The 26,210-nt window shown below is 37.7% G+C and overlaps 1 protein-coding gene across 4 annotated transcripts in view; it reads left to right on the top strand.

Annotated features, from left to right (window-relative positions):
- Positions 1-12,075: 12,075 nt before the first annotated feature.
- Positions 12,076-26,210, top strand: part of slc20a2 (solute carrier family 20 (phosphate transporter), member 2) — a 36,196-nt gene continuing 22,061 nt past the window's right edge. Inside the window, exons 1-3 of one of the 4 annotated variants that reach the window (XM_031900198.1) lie at positions 12,104-12,172; positions 15,114-15,149; positions 22,968-23,536. In XM_031900198.1, coding sequence (XP_031756058.1) covers positions 23,248-23,536 — 289 coding nt within the window. In that variant the 5' untranslated portion in view covers positions 12,104-12,172; positions 15,114-15,149; positions 22,968-23,247. 4 annotated transcript variants of the gene reach the window in all.

Below are 26,210 nucleotides of genomic sequence, written 5' to 3'. Positions count from 1 at the left end.
CCGGAAAGTGAAGAGATTCTTCTCCCAGTATTATTGTACCCAAGCAGTAGCAGTGGATGCCCTTCAGCAGAGTTGGAGTCAGGGACTCCTCTACATTTTTCCACCAATACCTCTAATACCACGAGTGCTGAGGAAGATCAAGAAAGACAGAGCCAATGTGATTGCAATTATTCCAAATTGGCCAAGAAGAAGTTGGTATCCTCTCTTGAATCAACTAAGCATAAAGAAGCCTTTAGCCCTTCATTACAGGGAAGATTTGTTGAAGCAGGGGCCAGTGAGGCATCCCAAGCCACACATACTTTGCCTCTTTGCTTGGAGGCTGAGAGGGACAGATTGAATAAGGAGGGTCTGTCTGAAGCAGTTATAACAACTATGTTATCGGCCAGAAAACTTTCCACAAATAAAACATACAATAGAATTGGAAAAGTCTTCACAGATTGGCTCTCTTCAAGGCAAATAGAGATAAATCAACTCTCGGTGTCCCAGATTTTGGATTTCTTGCAAGCAGGCCTGGACAAAGGGCTAAGTTTAAGAACACTAAAACTCCAGATCTCAGCAATCTCAGCGTTAACAGGCATACGGTGGGCCGAAAATCAAAATGTGGCAAAATTTATGACAGGGGTGTTACATCTCAGACCCCCGAAAAGAGCACTTTCAGCTACATGGGATCTACCATTGGTCTTGCAGGCACTTACAAAAAGACCTTTCGAACCTATTGAGAGCATATCAGAGATGATGCTATCAATCAAGGTGGTTTTTCTAACAGCGATCACATCGTCCAGGCGAGTCAGTGATTTACAGGCGCTATCATCAGAAGCTCCTTTTACTGTTATCCAACCGCATCAGGTATTATTAAGACCAGTCCCAGGATACCTTCCGAAGGTGGTCTCAGCCCTTCATATGAATCATGAGTCAGTGTTGCCAGCCTTTTTTCCAGAACCTACATCGGAGCAGGAACAGGCATGGCATACTCTGGATCTTGTTAGGTGTCTCTCAACCTATTTATCAAGGTCCAAGGATTGGAGAGAATCTGACAGACTATTTATTATTCCAGAAGGTAATAAGAGAGGGCAAGCAGCCTCAGTAACCACACTAAGCAGATGGATTGTAAAATGCATCCAAATAGCTTACAAGATGGAAGGATGGCAAATTCCAAAAGGGGTTAAGGCACACTCTACAAGGGCATTGAGTACTTCTTGGGCATTTCAGGTCACACTGGACCAAGTATGCACATCAGCTTCATGGAGCTTAGCAAAAACATTTCTGAAACATCATGTTAATCTTGCTTTTTCAAAAGATGTTAATTTTGGAAAAAAGATTTTGGAAGTGGTGCAATTCTCCAAAGAATAAAAATATTTAGCATTATTTGGTATTATGTCTTTCCCACCCCTTCTGATTGCTAGGGTACTGACCCAGAGGTGTGAAGGCTGCCATAGTAACCAGGGAAAACGGAAAATTTTTACCATACTTACCGTAATTTTCGTTTCCTGGTTACTATGGGCAGCATTCACACCGATCCCTCCCCAGAGTTAGCTCGGACTTAAAGACAAGGGGCTCATGTGGAGGAGGGAACCTTATAGAGTGTTAATTGGATTAATTATTTTTCTGTCCTATCAGTAAGCAAGGGCGGGGAAATACCCAGAGGTGTGAATGCTGCCCATAGTAACCAGGAAACAAAAATTATGGTAAGTATGGTAAAAATTTTCCGTTATTTGATGGGCAGTGGACCATTGTAGAGTCAAGAAGGGGTTGTTTCTCGCACCCTCTACCTGAAGCCCCTTGGTCAGTAAGACCACAGGTGGTACAGGTGCGGTTCTGCCAGCTCCAATACCATTTGCCTAGATTGGTAAGTTGTGCAGACAGAAAGCAATAGTAAATTTAAAGTTGAATTACCCATTTAAGTTTCACTGGTCATTTTATACTAACAATCATTTGGTTTGTTGCATTTGTAATAAAAAATATTGCCTAACAAAAGACAATGTTATTCTAACCAACTCTTCCAGTATAAAATTTGCATTGCTTAAAGGGAGATACCACACAAATAATAATAGTACAAATACAAAAATACCATTTTGCTTGGAATTTTAATTCTAAGCATCTTTCCCATATAAATTGTTAAAATGTTTTCAATGCTTTTTAAATTATCTGTAACTACTATTGAAAGCAGTATCTGTTTGTAACTTGGTATTTTCTTCCACTGCTGATGCTGACTACATATGTCACTTAAGCAGTGTAGCAAAAGTCAGCTCTTCTGCCAATGACTTGCATGCATCTCTGATTTCCTGGTAACTACTAGTACACTGTTGAATGATACATGTATAGTCTCTTTCAACCAACTCCATGTACACCTCTGTGATTTCCCATTACCATAGAACATGCAAGACACTGGCAATACGTATTTTATAAAACTGCTACATTGCCCTATAACTTCTTTAATTATGATACTTTATTTAACATATTTAAAAATTATATACATATTATAACACTTCTTATACTGGAGATATATATTTTTTTTGTCTGAGAGAGTGAGTATGCCTAGGAACAAGTCTAGCTGTTTGTAAGCATCACAACTAGGTCACTGTTATCTGCATCCTCCTGCCATAGACTCCTCAATGCTGAGCGCACATCAAGCATTTTCTCTGCTGATCTCAGCCTATCCCAGCTCTGTTGATCTTTACTTAAAAGTGCAGCTTCCTTTTGCATGCAGGCACACCCAGCAGAGATGAGGATGGCTCAAAAATGTGAAAGCAGGCATTTTCAGGAAACCTCCACTCATTGTGCCTGCACAGAAGCTGTGCTTTTAAATGCAATATCCCTACAGTGAGCACCAACCATTTGGGGTTTTGCTGCGCTACCACCATTAATGTGGGTATAGTCTTAAATTTTCTAAGCAACTTTTCTATTAGTCTTCATTATTTATTTTTAATCGTTTTTAAACTATTTGCATTCTTTGTATAACTCTTTGCATCTTTCAAATAAAGGTCACTGACCCCAGCAGCCAAAAAACTAGTGTTCTGTAAGGCTACAGCTTTTTTGTTATTGTTACTTTTTTTAATATGGATTTGCTGTGAATTTCCGCGTTTCGTAATTGGTTTCACTTATCACTACTCCTAAATAGTGATGAGCAAACCTGTTCCATTCTGCTTCGCCAGAAAATTGGTGAAATGACAATAAAATTCACGAAACGGCGAAAAATCTGTGAAATACGTTTGACACGCCACTTTTTTGTTGCGCACATCTTTTTTGCCGTGACTGTGATTTTTTTTTAAATGACTCAGTCAAGGTCCTAACCATAATCTAAAAAAAAAATGTTGTGGAGGAACATGAATTTCACCTACATCCCTGAGTTGAGGCTGTTCTCTAAAGAAGAATGTGCTAAAATTCCTCCAAGGCAATGTGGTGGTCATTAAGTAGTAGGTCTAGATAGACAGATCACATTGTGGGTCTCATTTATGCAGAGATATTGACAATTCATGGGTTCTAACAAATGATATTTATATGTTATGTATTAGGTTAAAATATGTAAGTGAATAAATGTTACTGTAAAAAAAAGTGATAGTGTACTGTTAACTCACTTGTCGTCATTTTACTAATTTGTGTACTATTTGACCTAGTAATGAATTAAAATAAGCAAGTAAAGGTAATGACTTTATTTTATGTGCTCTGTCCGTTACATATGCTTTCTTCATGCCATCAAATCTCTGCACCATTTTTTCGCCAGGCATGGATTCGCAAGCTAATTTCTGCATTTCGCCATCCGCGAATTGTTTTGAAAAACTTTGCAGTGGAAAATTTGCCACGTTTCCAAAAAATAAACGGTTGCGTTAAAATAGGTGCAGTTGCGTAAAAAAAGTCACGCACAATGAAATGGTCATGCAACATCCACATTAGCAAATTTTTCAATATTTTTTTTTTTGCCTGAGCGAAACGGAAAAGATTCACTTATCACTATTATTCTTTTCTCCCTTCTGTGGCATTTTAAGTTCCTTTTAAATATATTTTATAACAATATTACAGGTATAGGATCTAAATCAGGAAAGCATGGAACCTGGTGTTTTCTGGATAAGGAATCTTTTTATTTACCATACTTTAGGTGTGCTAAGAATTACTGAAACATAAACTAAACAACTGAACATGCAATTGTAACCCTTATTCTGAAAAAACCCTCCCTTGATCCCTCCAATCCTACTAACCTCCGACCTATCTCTCTGCTCCCATTCATCTCCAAACTGCTCGGGCGCCTAGTCTACAACGCTATTCCTCTCTTACAATAACCTCCTGGATCTCCTACAATCTGGTTTTAGACAACAACACTCCACCGAAACTGCTCTAACCCAACTTACAAATGACCTCCTATCGGCTAAAGCCAAAAAACACTCGCTACTAATACTCCTCGATCTCTCTGCTGCTTTTGACACTGTGGATCACCCTCTTCTCCTCCAGATTCTCCGCTCTCTTGGCCTTTGTGACACTGCCTTATCCTGGTTTTCATCTTATGTCTCAGATCGATCCTTCAGTGTCTCTTACAATGGGGAATCATCTTCTCCCTTGCCTCTTTCTGTCAGGGTTCCTCAAGGCTCTGTCCTGGGCCCCTTACTATTTTCTCTCTATACCTCCTCACTTGGCAAATTAATCAATTCTTTTGGCTTTCAGTACCACCTCTATGCTGACGATACTCAGATCTATCTTTCCTCTCCTGATCTCAACCCAGAGCTTCTAACTGGCGTCTCTTCCTGCCTGTCCGCTATCTCCACTTGAATATCCCAACGTTACCTTAAATTAAACCTCTCTAAGACTGAATTGGTTCTCTTTCCCCCATCCAACGCCCACATTGTTCCCGAGATATCTATAACGGTTAACAATTCTACCATCACCCCATCTTCCCAGGCCCGGTGCCTTGGGGTTATCCTTGATTCTGCCCTGTCCTTCACTCCTCATATCCAATCACTTACCAAATCATGTCACTTTCATCTAAGAAATATTTCCAAAATACGATCATTTATCCCCCAAGATGCTGCCAAAATTCTTATTCACTCTCTTATAATATCTCTCCTGGACTACTGTAACTCCCTGTTAATTGGCCTTCCCCTCCAAAGACTTTCCCCACTCCAGTCCATAATAAATACTGCTGCCAGGCTCATACACCTCTCCAACTGCTCCTCCTCTGCCATGCCACTCTGCCAATCTCTGCACTGGCTTCCCCTACCATCCAGGATAAAATTCAAACTAATGACTCTCACATTCAAAGCAGTTCATAACTCTGCCCCACCCTACATCTCTGAACTCATCTCTAGGTACCATCCAACCCGCTTGTTATGCTCCTCTACTGACCTGCTCCTCAACTCCTCTCTCATTCCCTCCTCACATGCTCGCATTCAAGGGCTGCCCCCCTTCTCTGGAATTCGCTCCCACAATTTATCAGACTTTCTACAAATCTCTCTGCCTGCAAGAGATCTCTAAAAACGCATTTATTTAGAGAAGCTTACCCTAATCTAGTTTAGCAATACCCTGTGCCACACCTCTCACAACTCTGGTCATGCCCATTCCCACACCTTGCGTCTCAATCCTTTCTCCTGTAGATTGTAAGCTCTTTTGGGCAGGGCCCTCTTCACCTCTTGTATTGGTTATTGATTGCTTTATATGTTACTCTCTATGTCCAGTGTATAAAACCCACTTATTGTACAGCGCTGCGGAATATGTTGGCGCTTTATAAATAAATGTTAATAATAATAATAAAACCAATAGAATAGTTTTGTCACCAGTATGGATTCATGCAGCTCAATTACCTTCAGGTACAGAAGAAACTGAAAACTGAATTCTGAATTCTGTTTTTAGAGATATGTAAAAAATTGTCCACAGTTGTGGGTGTGTCATTTCATCAACCTGTAAAACTCATCTTCCAAGTAACTTGGAAATGGTCATTAAAATACCATCTTATTTATTGCCAGTAACAGGTCTAACCATATTTTAGCAATCATTAACATAGCATTATGTAGAGGGATAGAAAAAAAACATACCTATTTATGCCTTTAGTCAACATGAGCTAAATAATAAGAAACTGTGCTGAACATATTCCTGTTATTTCATTAGAATAATGCATATTTTATTTTTTATTATAAAGCAGAAATGTATGTGGCCATTCCACAAGTCTAGGCCTGAGCATAGAGAGAGATGCTATATTTTTCTTTACATATTGCTCATCACAACTCCAGCTTTAAACAAGCTGGAGTTGTGATGACATTTACAATTGTATCAATTTGATTCTTCATATAATATTGGGCTTGTGAATCTGCCCCTACCGCCCCAAAAGCATCTTGATATGCCTGCACCTGGAGACACTGCATTGGTCACTGCATGCTCAAGCAGTTGCACACTAAAATCCACTCTGTGTGCCTGCACCCGGGCCAATGCAATGGCTCTGGGTAAAGGCATATCAACAAGTTTTTAGAAGCATAGGAGCATGTTCTTAGCCTCATGTCTGGCAGTAGTCTTAGGTGTTTTTTTGTAATTGTATGAAGTTAATGCAAGTCATACTAGAACTAATTTAGTTAAGAAACATTTCTGAAGTCAATACCCACCCACAACTTGTGTGTGATTTACCAATGAGGATACGAATTTGGGTCTGGCAACGATTGGTAAATCACTTACTACATCATGGACTTCCTCTTGTTTGACAAATGAGTTAATGGAGACTTTCCACACCACCTACTTTCTTTGGATTACTCCTCTATGACCCACTAGAGGAACATATGATAATCATATAAGAAAGCATATAATATTTTTAGAGTCTGCTGGCTGTGATCTTAAATTATGGATCATTGCCCAGATGAAAGGTCAGTTGGGACAAATCCACTGTCTCTTAAAAGGCTAGTAACAGCATAGAGTGAAAATATTGTTTTTACATTTGTCTGCTTGGCCAGCACTTGCAAATAAAATATTTCTTGACAGAAATGCTCCTTATATTTTACAATAAAGGATTTTATCCTATACTTGGTGCCTAGAGAGCCATAAATGACCTTTGGACCCTTGTTTACCTCTGCTGTACTGAAATCATTGTATTCCAAACAGTTAAGTATTTGTTTTTTTATTATAAAGTACTAAGTGCAAATAATTTTGGTTTTATTCCTACGATTTCCCGCAATAACCTTGTAAACAGAGATACTGGGCTCAGTATAAAGGAGCTGTTCCTTTTCCCAGCTGTAGCCTAAGGGCTATGACACACAGAGCTACTTGTTGTGGCTACAAAATACTCTGCCAAAGACAATAATAAAATCTGCCTCTGCTGAAACACATGTAATACAATAATCAGTATTGTCTATTTTGTAGCCGCGACAAGTAGCAGCCTAAAAGTAGCTTTGTGTGCCATTGCCCTAGCAGCTCACAGTTCCAGCTGGTTGTGAATCAGGCAGGGTGGGTTTTCAGCTCTGGAGGAAAACTTGCAGTGTTACTGTACTACTGCTGAATTCCCAGCACCCAGAGTCAAAAATGCCAAAGAGAGGATGCTGGGGTTGCCTGCTTGTAATTAATAACAGCACACCAAGAACATACAGGCAGGTTAATTGGTGTGGTTAACTGGTTCTTCATTAAACTGACCATATTATGTGTGAAAGTGATAGGGACCTTAGACTGTAAGTTTCACTGGGAAAGGGACTAATGTGAACCTCTGTAAACCACTGGGAAATTTGTGAGAGCTATATAAATAGTGCAGGTCACTTGTGTTCAAGCTTAAGACAGCAAGTGATGATAGGTCTTTCAATATTCCAGTTGAGTTTTCCCTAAGACTTTAGGAATCAGCAATAATCCCTTAAAAGGGACCTGGGGTTCTGACATAAAAAGCTGTATTATTAAAGTCCTTTTCAAATTAAACGTAAAACCCCAAATTATTTTCATTAAAACATCCATACCTATTAGAAAGGTCTTTAAAATTTTTACCTGTCAATCATATATTGCCTGCCCTGCCTCTGTGCCTTATACATAGAGGCGGTGTAGGCAGTAACTTTACTTTCCATTCAGCTCTTCCTAGATGTCACTGCCCTCCTCTCATCGCCCCTCTCTCATGGTCCATAAAAAGATTAATAATATAAGTATAGTACAAGATTTAATAGTATAAGTACAGTTTATTTTGACTAACAAAATAGAAAATCATTTGGAAATATTTCTTAGAGTGACAGGTCCCCTCTAACTAGATTTGGATTATTAAAGGTTTTACCTTGATAAGTGTCATCAGCTCACCTTTATAGCAATTGTACACAGGGTAATTTTAAGCTTTAGTTCATCAATTAGTACCTCTTGTGCGCGAACAAGAAAACAATCGAAAATGCCTGCCACTTACTTGTATAGAGCAACCACCTGCAGGCTTCTGTATTTTGGTGATTCTAACTTATGGGCTGCTATCATTTATGGATTGTGAAATCACTTTGTGTTATAGGCCAGAAACAGGACACTGAAGACCGTCTGTCTGTACATTTGCTTCTTTTCTGGACATCTTTTCTGTAACATTTAAGTTTTCACAGAATTAGCATTCATCTAAAGCATTTAATGCTGATATTAATACTTATGGGCATAAGTATTTGCTTAAAATGGACTCAATGGGAGATGACCTTCACATAATTTGGAGCTTTCAGGATAAGGAATCCCATACCTGCACTTTGTTTTAAGTATTTAATTTCCAACTTATAAGCACATTCAAAGCAAATTGAAAAACAAATAAGCAAGCAGTGTTTAAAAAAGAAGTCTGTAGTTCCTCTGTATAAACTGTATAACATTATTATACTTACAATCAAATAAGAGCAAAGCGAGTTAAAAATATTAATCATCCTAAAGTGCCATTGAGTATGATACTTTTATTTCCCTTTATGTTGTTTATCCAGCTCCTATTTCTAACTACACATGGGAACAGTAAAATTTTAAGTGCAATTATATTTTTTACCCACAAGGCTTTATGATTCCAGAGTAGAGAGATATGTCTGTCTCAACTGTGGCCAATTGGCAAAACTGACACATTTAGTTTTGCACTTTGATATGCAGAAGCTCTAAAAAAAAATGTCTGCTTGGTGTGAATGTAACATGTGCGTCCTATACTTTTAGTGCCACTGCACTGCAGCAAATGATGCAGACTGTGTCATGGTTTTGCTGTACTTACTTTGGATACACTAAATATTAAATAGCAATATATTTACTGAGATATGAACTGTGACTTAACGGGTTGTATAGGTTGGGGGGAAAACATGAAATATTGTGGTTGTGCTGAAATGTACCCCCTGCCCCCTCCTACCTGTTGTAGCAAATGCATTGTGTAGGTTAATCTCATCAAGGTGTGTATTGTGTGTAGCCAGCCGGCTCTGTCTGGCCCTTCCCATGTAATTGCCCCCTACTGTGAGGGCACAAAGCCAGACCCTGTAACACAATACACATAGTTACCCCTTGTGAGAGCAGTGCTCTGTCTGGTAAATACAACAGACTGAACTGGGCATGCTCACTAGGTGGCTTCCCATAGGCCCAGTGGGATTAGCTATGATTGGCCCCTCTGGAAGCTGCCTTTGGGTTGGCAGAAGGAATCAAACCCTGTTCTGCATTTACGACAGGGGCTGCTCCCTTTCTGGCTACAAAGGTGGCTTCCAACAGTTCCAAGGGCCTTTTGTCTGGGGTGTAACCTCGCTACGGCAGGACACCCTCCCCTGTGTTCCCTGGAATCTACCTTAGCTGCGGCAAGAAGATTCCCCCCCAACTGTGTGTATTTCCCTATTCCCTACAGAACAAGAGTGCAGGCTGGCTACCACCTACTGGCTTATGGAAACATGCTGATGTCTACTTGCCATTTCTCCAATAAACGCCTCATCCTGTGATACCAACTGTTTGCTCTTTGGGTCCTGCCCTATGTCTGTGAACTCACGGCCCTGAGGTTGTGACATGAACCGCTGAGTCTCAGATCTCAGACCTTGATGTATGTTGTTAAATAAATATGCTACAACTAAAAAAGGTTTTATTGATTTTTTCAGATTTTATGGTTCATTGGGAATAAATTAGATATCTGAAATAGAAAATAACTCTTTGAGATAGTGTCATTTCAGAGCACCAAGTGTTTCATATAGTTACCATTTTTACAAGTCCCCCATTAAAACTGTGTATATGGTATGAGCCACAGGAAAATAATATCTTACCCAATTTCATAGCTGGCCTATGGTGGGTAGACACTGTTGAAGAGAACCTGTTCCCCTCTTACACTGCTCTACAGAACAAGCCCTCCTTAGGTAATGTTAGATTGCATCAATACTTTCAGTTGTGGGAGACATTTGTGGACCAGTGTCCAGAGACAGAAAACCTGCCGAGACAGGAGAACCCCCCAAGCAGGTCTCTCATATATATTTTTTGATTTTGGCTGCTCAAGCACCCTTCTATCGGACATACATCAGTTGGAGGGTGCTCTTAGATCAATGGGGCCCTACCTTCTATTGGATTGACATATTTGGCTAGAGGATGCCCAGGCAAATTTGATAGACTAAGGTAACCATGGCTACAGATTAAAGGAGATTGACTGCCAGGACTACATGACACTTGAGAACTGTCACGTCAACATTGGAAACTTCCCCAAAACAAAGCAAGACGAAAATGTCATTTTTCCCCCTCTCTCTTTACTTCTTTCTTTCTATCTATTCTACACTCCTCTCTATAGTACAGGGTTTTGTTTTTCTTGTTCTTGAAAAATGATAAATGCATAAACTATGATACTTTTTAACTGGATATAACCAGACTGGTTAAGAGAGTAAACAATATTTCTAGAAAAAAAGACTTTTAAAATGAGTATGATTTATTTTAATTATTGTTTTTAAGGTGTGTTTTGACAAAAGATGAATTAACCACTTGTTGCTATCTGAATGGGATTATGGTTTAAAAAATTATGGTAGGAGTTTACAAGCATTTTTGGCAACTGCTAAAAATTAAAAACAAAAGTTTGCTCTATAAATACAGTAAATTATTATTTTATAAATGTATGTGTACAGGTACAGTGGATCTATTATAAGGAGTGCTATGGGATTTGGGGATTTTGGAGATAAGGGATCTTTCCATAATTTGGATCTCCATAATTTTAGGCTACTAAACATGTAAATAACCCAAATAGAATTGTTTTGCTATGAATGTGGATTTATACAGCAAGATATATTTTATTATTAGAGAAACAAGGAAATAGTTTAATAAATTAGCATACTTTACTTAAAATAGACTCAATGGAAGATACCTGCCACATAATAAGCTTTCTGGATAATGGCTTTATGGATAAGGATACCTGTAAAATTAAATACCTTAACACTGGAGTGTGAATATTGAAGCCAAAATAAGGTAAGATCTGTTCTCTGATATGCAAAGTAGTAGCGCAGTTATGTGGTTGTAAATGTATTTAGCTATTTTAGCTATTGCACATAAGGCAAAATGTCATACTTAACTACATTATCATTCAGTAATTGGTTTTGGACTGTTTGAAACGTTAACTCATAAACGGCAGAACCTATTTGTGTTGTACTATTTTGTGTTGTACACAAAGACTCTATCTTCACACTTACTAAAGGTATTAGTCCTATTATCCAGACTGCTTGGGATATCAGGTTTTGGGTTTTCAGATAAGGGTTTTTTTCTATAAATTGGATCACCATGCCTTAAGTCTACTAAAAAGTCATTTAAACCGTAAATAAATCCAGTAGGACTGGTTTGCCACCAATATGGATTTATCATAGCTTAATTACCATAAAGTTAAAAATAAAAACATTTATATAGAAAATATATATTCTGTTCTTAAAGGATAACTAAATTCCCACACCATAGTATGTTTCCTTGCCATAACTGGTGATTATTCCTAATCTCATGTGTTGTAGCCACTAACCACTGGCTTCTGTTTGGAGGCCTTTAGAAATTATTATACTTTTGACTGACAGCAAAGGGTGTGGAGTAGAATCTTTTTTTTCTACTCCCAGGGGGAGAGAAGATTTGGATAGGTAGCTGTCATAGTGATATCCTTTAGGATCCCTCCCCCCGTGTGAATATGTTATTTATGGTACTCTGCTTGAATGCCTTTGCATGGAAATAGTGCAGCAGCTGAAGAAGAAGTAATGTCTGAGTTTGAAGTGCTGAAGGACTAATCTTCATATAAAAAGCAAATCATCAATTTCAGTTCCCGAAGGTATCATTCTCTTTATTTTTCTTATACAGGAAAATTAATCATGATTCATTTTTATTGTAAACTTTTGGTCACCTCTTACGTGTTTCACACTATACAGGTTGTTGAGCTAGATTTCAGCTAATTTTGGTAACTCTGTATTTCCACACTTTCCAAAAAGACAGAGAGACTGATAACTGCAGTATTTACTTTATCCTACATGCAGCTTGTGCATTTATGTTTTAGCATTATGTGAATCAAACAATGTGAACTGAATGCAAGAGTGCATAAAAAGTAATTTACCTGAGTATTATATATAATTCCATTTATAAATTAGTAGCTTGTTTGTGCATAAAGCATACATGAATGCAAATAAGCACCTTTGGTAAACTTTTTAGCTAGACTGAGCTTGTACGTCAGATCAAATACGTTTTTTAATGCCTTTTCATGTGAGCTTGGATATAACAACTATCTTTGGATCCAAGGAGACCACTTAATGATTGACCACCATTGCTATTAAAATAGCATACTGAATAAATTTTAATTATGGGCACACTACAGATCATTTACGTTATATTTCTAGCTGAAGCAAAAACTTAACTTTTGGTTGCAGGGCTTTAGACAATTATACACAATCAGATCTGGCATTAGAGTAGATATAGTTTACTGACATATTAAACATGCTATATACAAGTTCAACCTTTTTGTCTAAATGAACCAGTCCTTGGATCAACTTTGTGTTGAAATCTAATTTTAGTAACCTTGCATTTTCTCACCTTAAAAAAAGATATTCAACCCTTTCTTTAAGCTATTTAATTAATCTGCAAGAACAACTACTTCAGGTTGGGAATTCAACATCTTCGTTCAACAGCTTTCACTGAAAAAAAACTTTTTCCAGTATTAAGATGGGACCTCTTTACATTTAGCATTCCCAATATACAAACACACATACAAACTATTAGTCACACATCACTTTCATAATAGCTTTAGTAATTAAGACTAAAATAGCTCCATACTGCCAGTAGGTTACTTCACACTTCACACAACTTATATGTGGCAAACGTCAAATGCCATAGCACATTATTCTTATATTTATGAAATTAAGGGGCAGATTCATGAGGTACGGAACTCATGTTAAAAGGCCGTTTGGGAAAAAAAACCTAAGCTAACAAGGTATTTTTGCCTAAAATACTGCAAGTTCCTTAACTTACATGGGGTTTCCTTTAAGATTGCCCGACCTGAAAAGTTTTACATAAAACATTCTGGCGGTATGCAGAATTGTTGGTTTTCTGTTTTTTTTATGATTAAGCTAATTATGTGATATGACGTAACTTATGTAACTCATGTTATTTATGTTGTCTGATCTGGGTTTGGACATAAAAAAAATTATTTTTGTCATGTCCAGCATTTAGTGATGCAATGGAGGAAGATTCCAGATAAAACAAAGCCTCTTTAGGAACCATTGTTCCTATGCTTTAAGATGGCCGTAAATGTCAAGATTCCCTTGTTTGGTGAGGATACTAAATGAACAGATCTTTACCCATTACATAAATTGAGCAGGACCTCACTATATTGCCCTATATTGCTCTCTTATTAAAAAAAATAGCATTAATACAGAATCCTTTTTGTTTGCTTTCTCATTACGAGATAGATCTTTCTCGTGCATTGAAAACGGTGTCTATATCGTTGTCCCTGTGAATCTTAATTGGTTCTTTACTAGGGGCACAGTGGAGATAAAAACATTTTTGCTAGTCAGGTATGGTTTGTAAATAGGATAGTGACAGTGTTCACTATATTAGTTCTAGTACCTACAGGTGGGTAATAGTGTTCTATGTGTGGTTTTGTGCATTTTCCGCATGTTCCTCCCAAATGGCAAATGAGTTTATTCATAAAATGAAGCATTAATAATACTGTGACTAAAACAGTGATACACGACCCGATTAATTGTTAAATATGTATGGTAAAATATGGTAAATTGGTCCATTATGCCACAAAGTATAAGCTTGTTTTCCCTTTACAACTGCCATAGCTGAAAAATACATTTGTGCAGGTAGATTGGGAGGAGTGTAAAGAAATAATTTTAGACAATCTCAGAAAAAAGGACATTGTATTACTAAAAAAAAGTATAAAAAAGGGTAAGGTATTCATTTTAAAGAGGATACGATGGAAGAAAGTGCACTAAGAGCACTGCAGTGACTTGCTATATAATATGTAAGCTGCTCCAAGAAATAACGATACAAGTAAGAATTTCAGTTGTTAATGGGCAGAGCAAGGGTGTATTCCTCTGATAGGAAAAAAGAGTGGATTGTCTTAGTAGCTGATTCCACATTGGTTGGAAACATTCTGGCAAATTACCGGTAAGTACAGTAAGTGTCCACTTTGCCTTAAAAATGTCACGTTATTTGCAACTCATAAGAAATTTAGTGCTTTAAGAGTGATGGATACATCGGGGCCAATTTGTTTAGCCTCAAAATCACACCCAGATTCTGTTCTAACATCAGCAGACTGTGTCTCCTGCTTGAAATCAATGTGGTTGTGAATATAGCTATGTATATTGCTACAGTGCATCTTGGTGATCACTTTGGCATGTCATCCATTGCGACTGACTGCTGAATTGACTGCTAACAATACTATATAAGTACATTTAAGCCTGTATCTATTTATTTTACTATTCTCTCAACTTGATGTTTGGAAACATGAATTTTAAAAATATGCCCTGGTGACAGCCCTACTGTTGACTATAGCAAAAGTTTTATTTGGAATGAAACATAACAGTTCGATGTGACCTAACTTTATTTAGACAATCAGTCGTTCATCACTCATTAACTTCTTTTGAGCAATGTACAAAGCTTTCCTGTTAGGTAAAATCTAAACGTGAAATGATTATCATTTCTATAATGGAGGGAGTTCTCAATTAAGAGTGACTAATACATTCACATTGATGCTTGTTTTCTTTGTAATTGAGGTCAAGAACACTCTGCAGTACAAAGGAACAAAAGAGGTAGGAGAACACAACAGCAGCTTTTCAATAACAATAATTACATCATTGAAGCTGATTATGTGTGTTAAAGGAAAAGTATCAGGTCTGAAAATGCACAATTTTAATCAAATGTTGGCAGTGCTCTTTAAGTTAAAAAAGAGGTCTGCCATTTCTGGTTGTTACTTTATATGGACACAAACTGTTAAAATGGCAGCAGTTAGTTTGTTGAAAAAAGAATCCCATTTAAGTCTGTTAAAAACTGGTATGTGCAATTATTCCAAACCCAAGTACAAATATCCTAAAAGTGGTTCAGGAACAAAAAAAGATAATTCTTCAACCGATCTTAGTTCAACTGAGTGTCTTTGGAACTATGTTAAAACTGAGGGAGACAAGCATTCTTTTACTTGAATCTGAAGCACGTTCACATAGAATAATGGCCAAAATCACTCCTGAACAGTGTGCAAAGCTGGTACATGTCTGTTATCTAATATACAGCATGATGGGAACCTTGTGTATTCTGGATACAGGGTTTTTCTTCTAAAGAGCTCTGTGCCTTAAAGCCACAAAACATTTAAGTATTAAAAAAGGGTGCATTTGCCATCCATATAAACTTAGTGCAAGCTTTTTTACACACATACACAGACACAAACAGATTTGGACCATGTAAGGCACTGGCTTTGAATCTTTCAAATATTCACTGGTTAATAAACCTCTTGAGTAACTGTTCTGCACCATTGCTCTACTAATAGCTGTATTATGTATGGACACAAACTGTTAAAATGGCAGCAGTTAGTTTGTTGAAAAAAGAATCCCATTTAAGTCTGTTAAAAACTGGTATGTGCAATTATTCCAAACCCAAGTACAAATATCCTAAAAGTGGTTCAGGAACAAAAAAAGATAATTCTTCAACCGATCTTAGTTCAACTGAGAGTCTTTGGAACTATGTTAAAACTGAGGGAGACAAGCATTCTTTTACTTGAATCTGAAGCACGTTCACATAGAATAATGGCCAAAATCACTCCTGAACAGTGTGCAAAGCTGGTACATGTCTGTTATCTAATATCCAGCATGATGGGAACCTTGTGTATTCTGGATACAGGGTTTTTCTTCTAAAGAGCTCTGTGCCTTAAAGCCACAAAACATTTAAGTATTAAAAAAGGGTGCATTTGCCATCCATATAAACTTAGTGCAAGCTTTTTTACACACATACACAGACACAAACAGATTTGGACCATGTAAGGCACTGGCTTTGAATCTTTCAAATATTCACTGGTTAATAAACCTCTTGAGTAACTGTTCTGCACCATTGCTCTACTAATAGCTGTATTATATATTAATATATTTATAGAATTACTATATTGTATTCATCTGTATAACTTATATCATGGCTCTTGTCTGTCTTGTTCCATTGTTTAAACAGCTAAAAAAAACTCTCTGTGCTTCAGATGCTCAGTTAGACCATGACCTTTTGCCTAAATTTAGATTAGCAACAATAGCAGCTCAATTGTTTTCGGAACGGGAGATATAAGTTGCATTATACAGCTTGACTAAAAGGTATACAATATTTACCCAGTAAGAGGGAAGCTGGTTGAAGGATGTCCAACCTTTAGTATTACTATAGTATTTAGCAAGTTTTAGAGTATGATTTGTGCATCCAAAGGTTGTGATTGTTTTGATGTCTTTGGATAATTTAAGCTTGCTAAGAAAAAGTTTGAAAAATAATATTTAATCTGCACAATGATAAACGTTTTATAGGAAGGAAAGGTCAACAAGTATCTTTACTGATGTTAGGCATATTGTGTTTAGCCCTGCTCTGTGCTCAGTATCATTGCTATATTCTTCCAATATCAGCTTAAAAAAATAATTACCTGTATAGACCCGAGGCAATGGCATGCACATTGCACTCCACAGCCATCTTAAAAATGTCTCTTATATCTCATGCCAGATCCTGTGTTCACTCATGCGCATTAACGATCAGTGCTTATGTGCAAGGATATTACTAGGGAAGGGTAATACTAGAATCCATATAGCTGCTGAAATCAAAACCTGGACAGCTGCTGAAAAAATATAAATAATTCAACCCCCCCCCCCAAAAAAAAATGTTATAAAACAATTTGCAACTGCTCTTCATTTTTTATTACTGAACACATCATACTAAAGAGTAAAGGAGAAGGTAATTTACAATCAATGAGGGGGATATTACAATCAATGAGGGGGGATTATAACAGTTTACTAGATAACTCCGGACAGTACTCCTGGTAGCAGAAAACAACGCTGCTCAGTGTACTTCTGTGCAAGCAACACAAAACAATCTTCTACTGCTTCTTCTTTCTTTTGTTTCCCTGGGCTGATGCATGCAGAGTAGAGGGAGAAAACTGCTTTTGTGTAAAGTTCAGCTTTTCCCTCTAGTGGGAATGTGCACCAGTCTAGACATAGATCACTACATGGTGCTCTTACAAAAGTACTCCAAGCCGGTAAAGTTTTCTGGTAACAGAAGACTGGCCCAGCAAAATCGAATATAATCACCAATGGGTGCCTAACATTTTTCGTCTTTAAAGGAGACTATACATTAAATATATAAACAGCCTGAAGATTTTGTACAATTAGTACTAAATAAGAAGCCTTATCTCTTCCTATAAAGGCAGCGCACCCAGAAGAAGGTGATACTAAACATAGGGCTCCACACCTTTCAATAAAATTGTGCCCCTTCTAATAATACTTTAGATCAGAGGCCCCCAACCTTTTTCACCTGTGAGCCACATTCAAATGTGAAAAGAGTTGGAGAGCAACACAAACCTGCATGTCTTGTGTTTAGCTATTGGTAGCCCCTATGTAGACTGGCAAACAACAGTTTGTTTGGCAAACACTGTTTGGCAGTAAACATGGTTTTTATGCTACTAAAGCTTGCCTTCAAGCCAGGTATTCAAAAAGAAGCACCTGCTCTGAGGACACTGGGAGCAACATGTTGCTGGTGAGCCATTGGTTGGGGATCACTACTTAAGAGACTCCGGACGCTACTGTTGGTATATTTCACGCATTATAATCTCTTAAATTAGGCCTTTTTGTAACACATTATGAAAAATCCAGCCCAAGTTTACCTTAAACACTGGGACCCTTTTATTACAGAGTAATTAATCCTGAAATCCCCAAGATTACTTTTGGTCAATTTCATCGATTATCTTGTCCTAAATTAGCCCTTGTTTTATCCCTAAGGGCTGTTACACACGGGGGAGATTAGTCGGTGGGATGGCATACGCGGCGCTGCGATTTCCCGAAATCGATAAGTTGCCTCGAGAAGCGACTTTGGCAATCGCAGCACCGCGTATGCCATCCCACCGGTGATTTACATTTTCGCTGGTGGGATGGCATTTCAGGGAGATTAGTTGCCCGCGACTAGGGAGAGTCGCGCGGTGACTTATCTCCCCTTGTGCCACAGCCCTAAATTGTAAAAAATCTGGCCTTAGTTTTCACATAACACTTAGACCATCTGTTCCCACTGTGGAAAAGAAAAAAGGTAATTCAAGATAACTTGTGGTCAATTTCAGTCACTGTATTCTCCTAAATAAGCCCTTTTTTGTACCCAAATTGTGAAAAAAACTGTGTTGTGTGAAAAAAAACTAAATATTACCTAATTCCACCTGGTCATACTTTGGTAAATTTGGGAGCAGACACTGGTGGCAGGTGGTATTGTTGGCAGCCAGAAAAAGTGTTGTTCCTTTGTTTTCTCTCTCTGAGCTGAGCAGAAAAAAAAAATGTTGTACTCTTGGTATATATATATATATTGGGAGGAGAGGGTCTGAAAGCAGCAAATGTAGTTGGCAACCAGAAAAGGTGGCTTATGTTTTCCTATTGGGAATGGAGGCTCTAGTGTCAAGTTGCTGTTAAGCACCAGGAAAAAAAGTTTTGTGTTGTTCCCGGGCACAAGTAGCAGCCCCGGGGAGTAGCAGCCTGTACTGTTATGAAGCAGGTAAAAAGGTGACTCTTTTTGTATCCAGGCATATGTGACGATGCAAGTAATATTGAAATGACCCTTTATTTTGACCAATTGTCTTCTCCTAAATTAGCCATTTTGTCCTTAAATTGTGGCTGTAGTTTGCACAAAACAACTGGGACTCTGTGATGGCAAAGTAAAAAAAGTCTAAGAACTCCAACTTTTGGCCAATTTCACTCATTATCTTCTCCTTAAATTAGCCATTGTTTTCTTCCTACATTGCAAAAAAACTGGTCCTTGTTTGCACAAAAAAGACTGGGACCCTCTAAAACAACTGTGAAAGTCTAAAAACTAAGCATTACTGTTCATCAGTTTTACCCATTGTCCTAAATTAGCCTTTTTAGTCCTTGAATAGTTAAAAATTTAATTGTCACATAAAAACTCGATTATTATTCCTAAATTAGCCCTTATTTTGTCCCTTAATAGTGAAACCCAGGGGTACGGCCACACATTCCTGAGCCAAAATCCACTCAATGGGTGTAAAGGGCTGGGTGGAAGAACAAGTGGATTTCAGCTCAGGACTGTACGAGTATACATTTTAGCACCCAAATCCACTCTGTGTACCTGCACTAAGGTTCACTCAGTGGCTCTAGGTGCAGGTACATTAGAAAGCTGATCCGAGCTGACAATTTGCCCTATGTGGCTGGACCCTCGGATTTTTTTTTTTACTCTGCCATAAGAGGATAGTGCCTAGATTTTTCACAATTCAGGGACAAAACAAGGGCTAATGGAGAAGATAATGGGTGATATTGGCCAAAATGAATAAAGTTTTAAAGCTTTTTATATGCTGGTGTTTCTTCTACAAACAAGAAAAAACACACTGGGGCCCTCCTACACCACAACAAATTATCCTAAAATCCAGACTACCGTTGCTTCATTTCACCCATTATATTCTAAATTAGCCCATATTTTGTTAATAAATCATGAAAAATATTGCCTAGTCCTTACATAAAACTCTGAACCAAAACTCAAATTAATTTAGTCTGTTTATGGGTAACCATGGTTGTAGTCTAATATCTTAGTGAAATAGTGGAAATGCCCTGTTAGTACTGGTCATTACCATTACTCTTTTGGGGCCAGGAAACTTTCTGCTGCAAAACTTGCAGGGAATGCTTTTCAGTTTGGATTGGAGAGAGATTACTTTTTGGATAACTTTCCCCACTCCAAAACAAGCCCTTGTTACCTCCTTGAGTCAAGAATAATATTACAATTATTTTTGGTCCATTTCACCAGTTGCCTTCACCTAATTACCCATTGGCTCTAAATTGTGAACATTTTGACCCTTGGTTACAAAAACACTGGAGCCCTGAGAATGAAACAAACTTCCCTGGCCCAAGTAGGAACTGAAAGTAGAAAAAATATGACTTTTAACGAGCTATTGGTAGCAAAGACCCCATTAGTAACTGGGCTACTGCATCCCCCATACAAAAATAAACAAAAGGGGGTATCTCCGCTCCCTTGTATAAGGGCATGTACTAATGAACAGTAAACACACTGGATTACTCAATTGTAGGCAATATTAAGAGATAAAGATATGTTTGCAGCGGGTACTGCTAGCAAACAGCGAAACAACACCCCCCCGACAAAAGCAGGCTGTGCGAAGAGAGCAAAAAAATATTGTTAACGAAATCTCGCAGCCTGCCATGCTCCCCAGACTACCGCATGCGGCCAGAAGGTTACGCTACATTACAGCGCTTCCTCATCACAGCCCCCAAGGCGGGACAACTGCTCGCTGCGCTTTTATACTTGTATTCGTGATGTCATCATCTCGCGAGGTGAGACTTGTGACGTCGGGATTAGCTGTCAGTCACAAGCTGGAGCTGGATAGCAAGGCGTTGCGGGACGTTTAAGCAGCGTTCCGGGACTGCGGGTTTTCTTAAAAAATCGGGACTGTCCCGACTTTTTGGAGGTATGAATGACCCTTATTTTAGTTACGTTTTTGATGCGGATAGTCTTGTTTAAATGTTACATTACATGAATGCAAAACCATCTGGTATTTCTGTCTACCTAATATTAAAAATGTGCTCCACTGGATGTGTGTAGAATTAAAAGGGGATTCACACAAAGAGGGATATGTAGGATATATAGACAGACATGTATATGTTGCTATTGGCTCTGATTGCTACAAGTTATTATAGGAGTGCTTGGGACATGGGTTTTTATCCAATTGGGGACCTTTCCTATTTTATTCACCATAACTTACTCTGCTAAAAATCATTTAAGCATTTTATAAACCCAGTTGGTTTGTATTGCACCAATATGCAGCATAGTTAGGATCAAGTACAAAGTACTGTTATATTACAGAGAAAAAGGTAGCAATTAAAAAATAAAATCTTTTTACAATGGACTTATTGGAAGGTGGCCTTTCTCTAATTTAGTGCTTTCAGGGTAAGGTGTCCTATACTGCTTTGTATGTAAATCTCTATGTTGGATGTATGTACCCATTTATTGTACAGCGTTGTAGAGTATGTTGGCGCTTTCTAAAAACATGATAATGATTGTGAGAATTGGAGTCTTGACTGTGGAACTGGAGTTCTGTAATGCTAAAAAAACAACAAAAGACAGACATTAAAATGTTTAATTCATCTTGGAAGTTGCTTAGAAGTACAGTAGATTTTATTTTGCAAAAAGAATATTATTTATTATTTGGCTGTACATTCCCTTTAATATGATTAGAATAGCTTAGGTATGGCTATTTTGAATAAGCACAAAGTCTAAAGGAGACCAGTAATCAGAATAAATCATTACATTTTGCCAAAATGTTAGATACCCCCAATGATTATCATTTTTTAATTGATACATTGAGGCATTTAACCTGTTTAGCAAAGCACTGCACCAGCCTGTGATATTTCTGCTCATTCGCTACAATCACCTTCCTTTTTTTATCTTCTGTTCTCTGGGCCTGGACAGTTACATGCATGTTAAATTGGGGGAGGGATATGGTTTTGTTTTTTTTTTGTGGGGGTGGGTTGCGTTGCGCAAATGTAACATAGAGATGATGGAAGAAGATGGTGCTGAAAAGATTCTACAGAGATACCCCGGGTCTTTGCAGTTTTTAACGAACAGGAACACCAGACCAGGGTTCAGGTATACTTGTGCACCCCACAGTGATTTTTACTTTAGTTCTCATATAACATTTACCTAGTATTTCAAGACTTTATTGGTTCTGGTTTTACATGGATAATAAACCTATATATTATGAATGGAGAAAAAGTATACTGGTAACATATATGGGGCTGTAACTTGTAACATGGCAGTGAGATTAATCCTCTTTTGTCCGTGACTATCCTTCAGTGTTAAGTCCATTCACATGATCACATTGGCTCCAGTAGATTTTCTAGTATAATCAAATGGGTGCGTTTCTGGAATCAAAAAGGCTTGTGTGAATTATTTGCAGCTTTTGTCAAACCAGTTTGCAAATCCTAGGATAAATAATAAATGCCTTTAGTCTGCTATTACTTGTTTGTGCTGCTGTACAAATGTGCTGGTACAGCAGGACAAAGCTTTAATAAGTTTTGTATGCGTTCCTTAATATTTTCTCTTGAATTGTGTTCATACACGATGTGTATTTGCAACTTAAAGAAATTTTATATTATCTGTTATAATGTTTATGCAGCTCCTTTACACAGCTAGTGGCCCACTGGAGTTGATGACAAAGTTTCTTACACAGTCACACGGCACATAAACACTTGTACTAGCTTTATCAGGAACTAATTAACCTAACCCATTACAAGTATCTTGCCTCTGAATGCATTTGATTATGAACATATCATATAAAAAAAAAATTTCACCTAACCTATTGTTTCTTCCCATTTAAAATAATTTGTTTGATTTCCATTCTCTTACAGGACTGAAGAATCACTGGGCTTACACATTTTGGAAAAAAATATGGAAAGTGTTTTACAGCTGACTAAACATACCCAAAGGAACTTTATTGACAGTACTTTGAAAATCCTCAGTTAGCAGTTTGTTCTTTCGCTTAAAACGAACCAGCAATTTCCAGATAGAGCTCATCATTTCTACTGCTCTGCCCGGCACACATTCATACCCTCGAGCCCAGTTAATTTAATTTTCTGTTTTTGCTACCTTGTGTTTATTTTCTTTTGTGACCCAAAGAAATACATCAAAATGGTTCTGGTGGAGTACTTGTGGATGGTAATTGTTGGCTTTATTATTGCTTTTATCTTGGCCTTTTCAGTTGGAGCAAATGATGTGGCCAATTCATTTGGCACAGCTGTTGGTTCTGGTGTGGTAACATTACGACAAGCCTGCATATTGGCTTCAATTTTTGAAACAACTGGCTCTGTATTACTTGGAGCTAAAGTGGGAGAAACTATTCGAAAGGGAATTATTGACGTAAACCTCTACAACAACACGGTGGACCTGCTTATGGCTGGAGAAGTTAGTGCAATGGTTGGTAAGTAATTAAGCAATTAATCCCAATCACCAGCACTCACTTGTATGCAATTTATGTCTTAATTATTTATTTTCCTTTATTATTTATTTCCTTTATTTCCTTTTATTATTTTCTTTATTATCTTTGTACTTTCCTTTATCTGTCAGTCTTATGCCCTGCCCTGTGTTTCTCTTTATCAACCCCATGCCTTCTCTGTTCTGTGTTTATCACTTGGCCCTTTTTTCTCCCCAATATCTATATCAGCATATCATTTTTTTGAACTATAGTAAAGGAAAAGTAGTTGTGCTCACCAGCAAATTTGAAAACCTTGAAGTGGGGATGCAATCAGGATGTGCATATTAAGGCAATTTGTTTACTAATCTACTAAAAAATGGCAACCCCTTTAAACAAAATGCATAATTGTTTGTCCAAATATTGCAATATATTCAAGTCGAAACTATTCCTGCTCTGGCCAATCCTACTTTCGCTTTTCATCTGATTCATTAAGAATGCTGCTTCATTATATATTTTACTTATTAGTTACGTTATACCTGCAGCTTGTTTTCCAACTATGGGATCACCTGTCTGTAACTGGGAATGATTGGAGCTACATAATGGAGCTGACCACTGCTCTTGTATAAGTTATAGTATAAAAAGGAAAGTTGTGTTACCAGTAAATTTTAAACCATTAAGGGGATGCAGTGAAGGCGTGACTTGGAAAATTCATACAAATGAAGACAAAATTTTCTCTGCATTCATTATAATATATTTTATATAAAATAAAAAGAGACCTCTTCTTCTAATCAATATAACATATATCACATCTTGAGTAGAATGTAATCAACCAATGGATAACAAAGGCAATTATAATTTGCACAGATCAAGCACATGTAATTAATATCAAAAGACTAGACAAGGCACAGGTGGGTAACCCCAATAGACCAGAGGAAGCACAAGAGGCTACAACCAAAGATTATTATCAAATCCCAATAGATGTCTGTATACCATCAAAGTCCAAATGCTATACAACCTGACATCTTACTGTATGATAAAATAAACATAGGATGTGAATGATTTGTCAGTTATCAATCCCAGGTAGCCGTGTAAGATGTAGCAAACTTTAGTGTGAAGTGGACGTATTGGATTTGATGACCATAGCTGGCAGTGCACCTTGTAAGCTCATTTAAAAGGAGAAGGAAAGGTAAAATCACTGGGGGTGTCTAACATTTTGATTGTAATCACTTACCTTATACCCCAGGTTGGTGCTCCTGTTAGGAGAAACCCACACCGGCCCAGGGTAGCTGCAACAATCAATCCTCTTCCTTCTCGTCTATCTTCACAATCCTGGGGCTAGCGTATGCACAGCAGAGTAAAAAGAACAGTATTTTGGTCAGCTTTTCACTCTTCTGCACATACACAAGCAGTGCATAGACATGAAGAAGGAATATCGTTCTCTTCTAGCTACCCTGGACTGGTGCGGTTTTCTCCTAACAGGAGCATCAGCCCAGAGTGATTTTATTTCTAAATTACACTGTTTACTTACCAAATAATTCACTCTACTATTTAAAATATTAATATTGAACCAACAAATGTATTTTTTTTAGTTGTAATATTGGTCTGTAGGCAGCCATCTCAGTGCATTGTGTGCATGAATCTGAGCTTTCAGAAGGAGCCAGTGCTACACATTAGAACTGCTTTCAGGTAACCTATTGTTTCTTCTACTCCCATTTAACTGAAGGAGTCCCAAGCCGGACTATACTATTAAATGCTATTCTGATATCTACTGGGAGTTGCTATCTTGCTACCTTCCCATTGTTCTGATGATTGGCTGCTGGAAGGGAGGGGTTATATCACTCAGCAGTAAAGTGTGGCTGAAGTTTATCAGAGCAGAAGTCACATGACTCTGGCACCCTGGGAAATGAAGATTATGGCTTTCCTCATGTGAAATTTCAAAATTAAATATATAAAAATCTGTTTATGTTTTTGAGAAATGGATTTCAATGGAGAAGCTCTATTAACTGATGCATTTTGAAAAAAAACATGACAGTATGCCTTTAAGAGAGGTCTTATTTAATAGCAGCAAAATAAAACTAAACCTGGAACTTGACATTATATTATTCATGTTATACTATATGTCCCCAGGGACCACACAGAGGAGTTCCTGTAATTTAATCTTTTTTTTTTTTTACATAACACAAGCACAGCACAATATAACATGATTGGAAATACATTGAATTCCAGTTGTTATATTCACATGTATATGTTGTATATCTGCATGAGCCCCTGAGCTGTGTGCAACTTTGTCCTAGTTATCTGCATTAACAGCAGCCATTTATAACAAGTGGCTTTCTATATACCTTGGTGTTGCCCTTCATTATACCCCATACTTATAACCCATTGTGATGACTTGCAGCAGGTGGTGAAAATATAATTGCTTGGTTGCTTTTTTTTGTTTCTGGGAATATGAAATTTCCATCTCAGTCCTATGATTGTTCACCTTCAATTTCCTTCCCTAATAATAGAAACAGTTGCTGGATCAGCTGAGTATGTTATTTCCTCAAAGCCCTACTACTTTCGGAAGGGTTTTGTCTATTATGAGGTTTCATCAGTAACTGAGGATGAAGTGCTGCTTAAATGAGCACTAAGTGCCCCTTAGTGCTTTTCTTCCCCCAGTTGAAGTAAATGACCCCCAGTG

Source organism: Xenopus tropicalis, chromosome 1 (genome assembly GCF_000004195.4).
Source record: "Xenopus tropicalis strain Nigerian chromosome 1, UCB_Xtro_10.0, whole genome shotgun sequence".
Lineage (NCBI taxonomy): Eukaryota > Metazoa > Chordata > Amphibia > Anura > Pipidae > Xenopus > Xenopus tropicalis.
The sequence above is the reverse complement of the archived record's forward strand: the minus strand, read 5'-3'. Positions and strand labels throughout refer to the sequence as shown.